The sequence below is a fragment of the Periplaneta americana genome, chromosome 13, assembly GCF_040183065.1.
Source record: "Periplaneta americana isolate PAMFEO1 chromosome 13, P.americana_PAMFEO1_priV1, whole genome shotgun sequence".
In the NCBI taxonomy this organism is placed as follows: domain Eukaryota; kingdom Metazoa; phylum Arthropoda; class Insecta; order Blattodea; family Blattidae; genus Periplaneta; species Periplaneta americana.
The window spans coordinates 52062660-52074919 of NC_091129.1; the positions used below are offsets into that span (position 1 = coordinate 52062660).

Below are 12260 nucleotides of genomic sequence, written 5' to 3' on the forward strand. Positions count from 1 at the left end.
GTTAACGAAAAAGTTCAACTCACCTGAATAATTTAGAGTAGATATAATGAGAGTTGACAGCATATGCGAGTTCTCTGTGCAGGGTGCTTACACAGCGAAAGCAGTTTTCAAGGCCGCTCTATTTAGATATTAGAGTCAACGAGATACCTACTCTCAAAACGGTGATACTCATCTATAATCTCTAGCTCTCCTCTCTAAACTGTCGCCGTGTAAACGTAGCATTAGAGATAAATTTCCTGAAGTGAATGGTTTCATATCAGCAAAAAAAAAAAAGTTCCATAAATCTCCCTATCGAATGCAGTGCTATAAGAAACTTTACCTGATGTGCACAGCTTGAGATTACTAGATGGGGAACGTGGATAGATTTATTTATTTTCTTGGGTTATTTTACGACGCTGTATCAACATCTAGGTTATTTAGCGTCTGAATGATATGAAGGTGATAATGCCGGTGAAATGAGTCCGGGGTCCAGCACCGAAAGTTACCCAGCATTTGCTCGTATTGGGTTGAGGAAAACCCCGGAAAAAACCTCAACCAGATAACTTGCCCCGACCGGTATTCGAACCCGGGCCACCTGGTTTCGCGGCCAGACGCGCTGACCGTTACTCCACAGGTGTGGACACGTGGATAGAAGATGAGAACTTCGTTAACGAACATTTCGAGGTAGTGAAGTCGTGAGTCCATGAGTGCCTTTCGAAAATAGCTTCATCGAGAGCATACATCACAAGTCACTTCAGTTGGAGTTCGAACATCATTAAAATGATGGAATCTTCTGGATTGGCCCTCCATGAATCTATGTCAATAGTGGAAAAAGCAATCGTGCCGTGAGTAATCGGTGAGTGTGTTTCAGTAAAATTTAATTATGTATGGAAAAAGAACCCAGAACACACAACTTCTTTCACTGTATGCAAAATAGTTAAAAGTCGAGTGTTTGCAGCTTCTTAAGAATATTGTTCCGAGTATCATTCCTCATCTGAAATATGCTACTTGCCGGTTACTTTGTATGAAGTCGAGAGGTCGTTTTCCATTGATAAGAACATTCTAACAGACAGAAGGCAATCGATGACAGCAAAAAATATGGAAAAATATTTAATTATTATTTGTCCCTCCAAACAATTTAAATGAGATTGAATCACATGCGCAACTGTAATTTTCTGAAGTTCTGTTTTCTTATCAGTGTGTAAAAATATATCTAATAAAGCTTAGATTTTAAGTTACGTATGTTTTTATTTATTATATAAATATGTACACATGTTGCCATTTTTACATATTATTCTCATTTTAATATTACATAAAACGCGGGCTCTAATAAAAAAGCAAGAACTAAAGCACAACTGGAATTGCAATTGTTGCTATCAAACGAATGATAAAATGTTCTATAAGCTAACGACGTCACAACTATTCTCTAGCGAGTAATTTTGGAAGCGGAGTTATGACGATAAAAGTGTATCTCGAAACGATTCCTTCTGTACCAGTAACTCAAAAATACCAAATGTTGAGTTGTGACATTCTTGTTGCAAATGAGCTATCAAATAAAGTGAGTTCACATTTTTTTTTAAATAAAGTACTTTCCTTCGTCCTTCCCATGATATGAGGAAGCATGGTACCGTAAGCACCGATATGACTGTCTTCGTTCCTAACCCATTAGGGGTAGTAATTCGGAGAAAAAATGTGTTCACACGCCTTGATGAATATCATTTGCCCAAGCATAACTGAAACAAACCGAAAAAGTTAATAATGAATTATTGTGAGGTAGTAAAATATAGTAGGTTGAGTAGATTAGTTTAAATTTGAGTTTTATTTATTTACAGGATAGCCAGCAGATGGAAGCACGTAGCGCGTCACACTCACGCCGCTCTGTCTTCATCCAAGTAAGTGTGTGGATAGTCTAAGTTAATCTTCGTTATCGCTTATTGCGAAGTAATTAGATGTAGACTAAGTGAAATAGTCAAATGTTTGCTTTGCCTTCGAATATGAAAAAAGTGACGTATAAACAGTAATACTCATACTTCAATTAGGTCTAATTGTTAAAGTTTGAAGTTTGATAGGAAACAATTTTTTGATGTAATAGAAGTTTATTTCGTAGGCATACACTATTGCAGAGCTGTATAAACCCAGTGTCAAGATTTAGGCAAGAATATGTTAATAAGGAGTTCTTATTTTCTTTCAGAAATTAATATGTCCTTTTACTTTTTAGTTTATTTAAAACTGTAATTTTCAATTAGTTTAGGCTCAGGCAGTTAGTTTGAAGATATACAAAAAATTGCGATTTTTGAAACATACAAAAAAAAAAAAATCATTATAATCAGATCTCAGTTTTAGATAATTAACATAAAATTTCTTTTGAGTTAACTTCTGCCATAGTTTTGGTAAGACTAACATTTTAGTTAGGTTCATGTCAATAAATGTTATTTTCTTTATCAGCATTTTAAAAACGTTATAGACATTAAGATACGGAAGATTGATTACTACTAACGTAATGCTTACTCTTACAAAATTGACGTTTTACAATAATTGGATATATCTTTAGGTAACCTCTACCGTTTAATTGTTTTTAATATTCCTCAGTATATTGAACAAATTCAGACAAAATCAATATGTTGTAATACTTACTTACTTACGGCTTTTAAGGAACCCGGAGGTTCATTACTACCCTCACATAAGCCCGCCATCGGTCCCTACCCTGAGCAAGATTAATCCAGTCCCTATAATCATATCCCACTTCTCTCAAATCCATTTTAATAATAACCTTACATCTACGCCTCGGCCTCCCCAAAGGCCTTTTCTCTCCGGCCTGCCAACTAACACTCTATATGCATTTCTGAATTCGCCCATACGTACTACATTTACTTTGTTGTGTTCGTGCCAGGGAATCAGTCCCATTCCGAGACTTATTTTGGAATTTCGTAACAGGCTGTTTTTTTACGGTGATGGGTTGTTAGCCTTTCCCCCACCCCCCAAGCTGGAGGACCACGCCTCATCGGCTGTCCGAGATTGCTTATTCAATATATTCTCAGCTACCCTCCATATCTGGAGGCCGTCTCCTCTATCCGCAACCTGAGGACGCGCCATGCCGTGGTGATAGGGGCCAACAATACGTGGGTTGTAATATTGTACTCACATGAAATTAGGGTTACTAGATTAAAAAAAAATAAAAAGCAAGAAATTTTATCTGAAAAGAGCAGGAATTTTCCAAAAACGGTTGGAGATGATAACGTAGCACATATTTTCAATATTTTATAGAATAATGTGAATTGTTAATCTTAATATACAATACAATTGATAAAAACTGTTAATAATAATCAGGGAAAGGATTTATATGTAAATACATATTTACTTATAAAGCTAATATAATTTATATTTTGCATTATCTTTATGTTTCACAATGTGTAGGGTTGAAAAATCCTACTTTTATTTTCCATATTTTTCCATATTTTAGAGTTTAGTACATATTTTCGTTAATTTCCATATATTTTCCATATTTCATATAAAACAGTCCATATTATATTAGGTTTAACAATAAAACAAAACAAAATTCCATTAACTTTTAAAAATACATTTCAACAATAGAGATTTAAACACATGTTCAGTAATCCCTTTAACATCAGAGTTATTTGAAAATTAGCAGTCCTATCAACAATGGGAAAGTAAGTTACAAAACTGTATTAATTTAATTTAAAATTTTTAACAGACTTCAGTTGTGCAGCTCAACAGTTAAATGCCAGTCAGAGTACACATAGGTTCAGTTTTGTAAATCATACTATAAAGACGGTAAATATGCCAAAAGTACGTCATTCAGTCAATTTAAAATCAAAACTAACAAGTTACATTTCAGAATTTAAAGAAGATGGTTTATCAACTGACAATAAAATATTATTTTGTAATTTGTGTCAGTGTGCAGTATCATCTACACAAAAGTTCCTGGTGCAACAACACATTACAACTAGTAAACATTAGGCCAACAAACAACTAAATTCCAAGCAGAGACAATTGTTTTTAACACAACCAACAACATCGAATGTAAGATCTGAGTTTAACATCGACCTGTGCCGTTCTCTCATCTCTGCTGATATTCCTCTCTACAAACTAAAGAATAAGGTCTTCAGGGAATTCCTTGAAAAATATACTCAACATACAATCCCGGATGAGTCAACACTTAGGAAGACGTATGCTCCATCCATCTACGATGAGACAATACAGAAGATAAGAGATGAAATTAAAGATAGTTCAATTTGGGTTTCCATTGATGAGACTCCCGACAAAGAAGGTAGACTTGTTGGTAATGTAGTTATCGGTTTGTTAAGTGAACAATATTCTGAACGAATTCTTTTACATTGTGATGTTCTAGAAAAGTGCAATAACAAAACTATAGTTAAACTGTTCAACGAAGCTATGGGTATCCTGTGGCCAAAGGGTATTATGTACGATAATGTGTTATTCTTTATTAGCGATGCTGCCCCTTATATGGTCAAAGCTGGACAAGCATTATCTGTTGTATATCCTAAATTGACTCATTTTACTTGTGTGGCGCATGCATTTCATCGTGTGGCAGAAGTGGTCAGAGACAATTTCCCTAAAGTAGATTTGTTGATTTCATCAGTGAAAAAAGTATTTCTCAAAGCTCCCAGTAGAGTTAACGTGTTGAAAGAAATGTACCCTGAAATTCCATTGCCACCAAAGCCAATTTTAACTAGATGGGGTACATGGCTAGAAGCAGTTGAATATTATGCCGAACATATAGACTCTATTAACAATGTTCTCCTTGCATTGGACTCTGAAGATGCAGTCTCAATTGATACTGCGAAAACAGTTACCTGTGACATAAGTGTGAAGAATGACTTAGCTCACATTCAGCATACATTTTCATGCATCATAAAAACGCTCAAAAGTCTCCAAAATAGGCACCTTTCACTATCTGAAAGTTTTGAAATTATAAATAGTACTGTGGAACAACTGAATCGTGGTAGAGGTAAAGTTGCAGATGCAGTAAGAGCTAAGGTGGACACTGTACTTTCAAAAAACCCTGGATATGAAGAATTACAAAAGGTTGTTGCTGTGATGAGTGGTGAATCAACAGTGAAGATTAACTTGGACTTATCCCCAGCAGACATTGTGAAATTGAATTATGTACCAGTTACTTCTTGTGACGTCGAACGCTCTTTTAGTCAGTATAAATCTATCCTCAGAGACAATAGAAGAAGATTCACTTTTCAGCACTTGAAAGAAATGTTTGTAACCTATTGTTATGGTAACAGACAATAAAAATTGTGTTTTGTTGAAACTACATTGGAAGATAAGGTACGTCCATTATATTTTTTGTTTAGTTTGATTAAAATGTACCAATATTTAACGTACATAGTCATTTTTTTATAATTTTAAGTCCATATTTAATTCCATATTTTGGTAAAAATCCATATTTAATTCCATATTTTGGTAAAAATAACTACATATATATTTACATATTTCATATATTTTTAGTCCATATAAATCCGTTCCCTGATAATAATCATTAATTAAATTAATTATTTAGGCCTAACTGTAAAGATTATAAATAAGCTTATACCGTATTTGATTTCCTAATTTGTTGATAGTCTACTTGGCTGGTAACTCAAATTTTATTTGAGCAAGAAATACTGTCTGTTACCCAATAAATACTAGTGAAGCCATATAATTCAGGCAAAATAATGTTGTTACCTGCTGTAGATCTACGACAGGGACCTCACAAGTGCACTTCCCCTCCAAAGGAAATCACGTTAAGGATTTAATCGCCTTCGACCGGGTTTAACCTTTCGAACCTTGACTGTAATGACAAGAGTGGTGACCCTAGAACACTGACGATTCCACTTGAAGCGTGTAGTTGAAAAATCAGATAGCTACATCACTTTTTTTCGAAAATGAGTTAATGTTATATTTCATATCTTCATATAATTCTATAACTGCTGTAGCACTGTTATGCTCCAAAGCCAGATACATCACATGGATTTGTATGATGAAAGAATAGTATTGGTTGCAAATCCTTGGTACCTTGCAAACGTTTTTCCTTCATACTGAAAAATTATGCTTTAGTGATGTATCTGATTTTGCAACTAAACGCCTCACTTCTAATTAGTACACACAAAAATAATTAAATGTTTAATAAATACTATTTTCATAACCTGGAAGATGAAATCTACCTAATTAGACGCATTACTCCATTGTTGTGTACATACAAGAAAATGTAAGAAGTTACAAACGTACAGTCCCCCAAAAACGAATGACATGGTAGAATATTGTAATTTCCCAAAAAATAATGAGACGGTGGAATATTCTAACTCCCAGATACGAGACGCTGCCCGTGATCGGAGACTTGGAGCACTGTTACACAAAATAATATGTAATTCAGTTATCTGAATTCAAACTATTTGGTTTGTTGTTAGTACTACCAACATACAAAAAACTACAAAAATTGTAAATGTATCGTAAAACTAAACATAAGATTAAAATCGTGCAGTAGCATCGAAATTTGGGCCTTCATGATGAGATCCACATGCCTCGCAGAAGAGAGACTTAGTAAAAGAATACTTAGCCAACTGAGCTATTGAGACAAGACGGACAATTTTTTTTTTTGTTGTTTTTAATTTATTGAGTATGCCCCAAGTAGTTTAACTCATATGTAGGGGCTATACAAGAACACATACATATTTTATACAATGTAACTGAAAAAGTCATGAAACTACAGTCTGTGAAAACAAACAATAACACAAGAATTTATGAAAGAAAGAAAGCAAAATAAGAACAAATAGTAAGAACATAAACTTTTGGGCAGAAAGAAGAAAAAGTTTGAAACCATGAAATAAACAAATCAACTGAGAATTAAAATAAATAATCTTCCCAAAAACGTATTTTTAAACAATTCTTAAAACACCCGCAATTTGGTAATAGTCTATATTCTAAAGGAAGTTGGTTAAAAGTTGTTGTTAAAAATGGTTAAATCCTTTCGTTCCATAAGTTACTGAGCTATGCTGAGAAAAATATATATTGTCTTTTTGTCTTGTTAAATAAGTATGTAGGCCTATGTCTTTATTAAACTGAAATGTAATATTACTATGTGTTAAATTGTTAATAACTATGTACATGAAAATAGCAGCACCTAATTTGATAATTGATTCAACTGGTAGAACGAAAGAAAATTGATACAGATATTTAACTGGAGTCAAATAATGAAAACCCAATACATTTCGTAAAGCTCTATTTTGAATAATTTGTAAAGGTCTCAAAGCAATTCTCAATTACTTTTATAATAAGCTAATAACGTTAAAATGGAATTCTACAGAGTCCTGGGATTTATCGGCCGATCGCGAGCATAATGAGACTGATTTTAGATAACTGTTAATGGTCACAGACAATACAAAATTAAAAATTACAAAATATAAAAGCTTAATGAATGCGTTAATTATGAAAAATATATATTTAAGAAATACATAAAATATGTGACTCTGCGACATATTTTATCAAATAATAATAATAATTAGTTTAGAACTTAAAATGTCATTGTAAATGGTGTAATTTTTCAAAAGTTACAATATATGAAAGCTTAATGAATGCGTTAATTATGCAAAATATATGTTTAAGAAACGACATATCTTATCAAATAATAATAAATAGTTTAGAACTTAAAGTGTCATTGTAAATGGTGTAATTTTTCCTTTTTACAATAACAATGAAATATAGAATCATTTTAACATCAAGCATTAAGGCACTGACTTCAAGTAGCAATAACAACTTACTACAAATACTAGCCGTATGAATCATCGAAAGGAGTGACGACACGAACATTTATCCGGCCTTTTGATCTCACCGCAGGCAGGTGTCGTTCCAAAATACTGAAAACCATTGCTATGTCACGAAAAGGACCAAGACAGAGATCATGGCAGGGACCACGACAAGCACAACAACGACCACGATAAGGATCACGACAGGACAATGGTGCTTGTGGTCCATGTCGTAATCCTTGTCTTGATTCATGTCGTAGTCATTGTGATTCTTGTGAGCCTTATCGTGGTCCTTGTCGTTGAGTTCATCGTGGTGCTTACTGTCTTCCTTGTCGTCTTTGAAATGGTCCTTACTTTTATCCTTGTGTCTTTGTTATGATTTTATCATGGTCCTTATCGCGATTTTTGTTGTCTTTGCTGTGGTCCTTATCATGGTAGTTCTTGAGTCATGGCCCTTATGACTCTTGTTGCCTTTGTCATAGCGCTTATCGTGGTCTTCATCCTAGCCCTGATCCTTATCATGATGCTTGTCGTGGCTCATGTCATCCTTATCGTAGCCCTTTTCGTTGTCCTTGTCTTGTCTATGTCGCGGTCATTATGTTTGTCATGGCCCTTCTTTGTCGTGACCAGTATCGTGGTTTTTATCATGCTCCTTATTGTGCCCCTTGTAGTGACCAGTGTGGTGGTCCTTATTATGGTCCCAGCCATTCTACTTGTCTTTCTTTGTCGTTATGATTCTTATCACGGTCCTCATTTTTTTTTGTTGTGGTCCTTGTCTTGGTCCTAATCGTTGTACTTTCACGTTAATATCGTTGAAATTATCGTGATCCTTGTAGTAGTGCTTCTCGTGATTCATGTCGTGAGACTTATTATGGTCCTTATCTTCTTCGTGGTCCTTATACTGGTCCTTGTCTTTGTCATTTTCCTTACCGTGGCTATTATTGACTTTGTCGTGTCCTTATCGTAGTCATTGTTGTCTTTGTCTTGCTCCTTATACTGATACTTGATGTTTTTCTCGTTGCCCTTTTTGTCATTTTAATGATCTTTATCGTTTTCCTTATTGTCTTTCTTATATTCCATATCGCAGTAATTTTTATCCTTGTCATGGTCTTTACGTGACTTTGTTCTTATCTTTTTCCTTATCATTGTATATTATGGTGTTCGTAATCTTTATCGATGTTCATTTCGTGGTTCTTATCGTTACTACCGTTGTCCAAGTCGTGATCCTTATCGTGATACTTATAATTGCCCATGTTGTCTTTGTTGTCTTTGTCATGACCCATATCGTGGTCTTGTCTTTGTGATGGTGCTAATCGTGGTTCTTGTCTTTGTTATGTTCTTTATTGTGACTATTGTTATTGTCCACTCTTATATCATGTTTTTTGTTGTCTTTGTTGTAATTATTATCGTCGCCTTAGTGCTTCTCGTCGTCTTTATCGCGGTACTTGTCGTGATCCATGTCGTATTCCTTATGATGAAGTTTGTCGTTTAACTCGTTTCATTGTAGCGGTTCTTATAATAGTATTTGTATTTGTCATGGTTATTATCATGGTCCTTGTTTTTCTCATTCATATCGTAGTCCCGGTCGTTGTCTTGATCCTTACCGTGATCATTATTGTGGTCTAAGTCCTGATCCTTATCATGACGCTTATCGTGATGTTTGTCATAGCTCATGTCGTGATCCTTATCGTGGTCATTGTCATTGTCTTTGTCTTGATCTCGTCTTTATCTTGTCCTCGTAGTGCTCCTTATCATGGTACCTGTCTCTGTCGTGGTCCTTCTCATAGTGATTTCGTGGTCCTTAATGTGGTCCTTGTCCAAATCGTAGTCCTTATCGTGATCCTTGTCGTGGTCCATGTCGTGATCCTTACTTTGTTCCTTGTCCTTTTCATGCACATTATAGAAGTCCTTATTGTCTTGAAATGTATTCTATTATAAAATTTATTCTACAATTTTCTCGGATCTAAATGTACATGCTCTTGTTGTTTTTGAATCTTGGTTAAAACCAACTCTTCCTACAATTTTATTCGCCTTGACGGGTACGTTGAAATCATAGTTTAAATAAAGGGGAGGGTGGCGGTTTTGCAGTATACGTTAGGTCAGATTTAAATCCTAGAATTATATATGTGTCTTTGGGCGATTAGGATGAAAAACCAGAGATTTTATTCGTAGAAATTATTATTATTTGTGTTCCCTGCCAACCACCTAAAGTTAACGTATCATAGAAATTGAAAGATCCCTATTGGATATTATTACAGATTATGAACATGCAATATTGAGCGACTTCAATACAAATTACTAGTTCCGTCTTCAATTCACACGAGACAATTACTGACAATGTTTCAGGCTCTTGATTTAGCAGTCCTCCCTCTCGAGCCCACTCATCACACACAGTTCTTTGAATCCCTACTAGACCTGATTGTTACAAATAATATGGACAGAGTACTGACGCATGGACAGTGTGCAGTCCCAGAAATATTATCTAATGATATTATATATCTGGTACATTCCCTGAAATGCTCCAAACCAAAATTTGTTACATACCGTGACTTAAAACGATCGACGAAACTCAACTATAGTCAGGCGCAGCAAAAGTTCCTTGGCAATCCATACGGACTTTACACTTAGTAGATCAGAAAGTAGACCAGCTGAATTCATGTATTATTAATCTATATGACAAGCATACACTTCTGTAGTCAAAGCGTGTTAAGAAGCGTCCGGCACCCTGGCTCTCTCTTGACATACGCGCCATGATGAAAGAGCGTTATGCTGTGCACAGACAGTACAGACTTCATAAGACTGATACATCATATGATTATTATAAATATCTACGTAACAAGACTATACAAGCTAATAGGAACGCTAAATTCAGACATTTCCACGACATTTTACATCAGGGTAGTGACTCTTCCAAACTGTGGAGAAACGTACTATAAGGACTACGAAATTCATGACCTCAAAGTGACATAACAATTCCGCTTGAAACTCTAAATAATCACTTCACAACATAGCTGTCACTCACCCTTGACAAAAATGGGAAATAGTTAACAATAGTTGACGTGTTAAGGCCTCCACCTTCCACGACAGACAAATTATTATATTTTTCTTACGTGACAGAAAATACTGTACGAACAACAATGAAACGCAAAACAAAATCTGGAGTAAGTATTACCTTACTTCTTAAAATACTGGACATAATTATACCGACAATCACTCATATATTTACCCATAATGCTTCTCTTGTTACTTCATCCTATCCAACTTTCTGAAAAAGAACCTTATCCGCCCACATCCTAAAATTAAAAACCCTTCATGTCCTAATGACTATAGACACTTCAGTGTCCTACATATTCCATCAAAAGTTCTGGAATTTACTGTACGTACGTAAACAACTGACGAAACCTGACCGAACATTCCTTACTTGACGATTATCAGTCAGGATTCAGAAGTGGACGGACACACCACGACACAGCACTTTTAAAGGTCAATGAGGATGTTCGCCAAGACTCCGATGAACGAAAATTGACATTATTGATGCTACTTGACTTTAGTAAAAGATTTCACATAGAAGACACAGAACTTCTAATTTAAATTTAGACAAATTAATCTTTCTGACACTGCTGTCACTTGGTTTGACTCCTGCCTTCGTGGCTGCCAAAGTATGTTACAGCAGATATATTCTCCTCGGAATGGCGTGTTGTGGAGTCCAGGGTACCACAGGGCTCAGTATATGGACCTTTTTATATTAATGACGATAAAACATTGTAGATCATATGTACACTTAGCGGATAATATTGCGCATGCTCGTCTCGTCAACGCCATAGTTCACCAGGTAACACATAATTAAACCATTTAAATTTGCTGTATTTTGTTTAAGAGTCTAAAATATGTAATAAAATCGAATGGCGGGTTGATTATAGATACATCGGGGCCCTTGAAGAGTGAAATAATAATAAAATTGATAAATACAAAGTCAACCGGAGCTAATATGAACAGGAAAACCACGTATTACGCGGAACTGATATTAACAGTCACAGTAGCGTACTAAGTCGTTACGGCATTGGTCTATTGAACAAGTTGATAGTAGTAGCTCAAGGTTCGAATCTCCCCCAATATTCTTTTTTTAATTACAAATTTTCCATCATATATTTTTCGCAAAGCTATTATTATGTGGCGATATCCCTTAGAATATGCCCAGACTCTAATAAATAATAAACCTCCCTCTCTCTTTCAAGCAATACTCCTATCTGTTAATACAACGTTCTGTCTCGTCATTACGCTTGAAGATGGCACAGAAACAGTAACTCATTTCCCTGGTTCGCATAGGTTATTATGCGTATGCTACTCTCCGACAGCACTTGGATTGGAGAAATGTCATTTTCTGCGACGAGGTAATTGTCTCCAATAGCAACGATAGTACTGCTCTAGTTTATTGTATGAATGGCCACCGATACGATGAACGCTTCGTGAGACGAATTATTAACAATTCGGGTTGCGTGAGAGTCGCGT

General features: G+C 35.2%; 2 protein-coding genes across 6 annotated transcripts in view; one reads left to right on the top strand and one right to left on the bottom strand.

The window, feature by feature from the left end:
* LOC138711897 (solute carrier family 2, facilitated glucose transporter member 8-like) overlaps positions 1-12260 on the bottom strand; it is a 140329-nt gene that overhangs the window by 117409 nt on the left and 10660 nt on the right. The gene's annotated exons all lie outside the window — the stretch shown is intronic.
* LOC138711898 (facilitated trehalose transporter Tret1-like) overlaps positions 1-12260 on the top strand; it is a 209773-nt gene that overhangs the window by 37630 nt on the left and 159883 nt on the right. For all 3 annotated transcript variants that reach the window (XM_069843180.1, XM_069843184.1, XM_069843182.1), the window contains exon 2: positions 1812-1871. In XM_069843180.1, the coding sequence (XP_069699281.1) occupies positions 1824-1871 (48 nt within the window). In that variant the 5' untranslated portion in view covers positions 1812-1823. The remainder of the gene's footprint in view (positions 1-1811; positions 1872-12260) is intronic.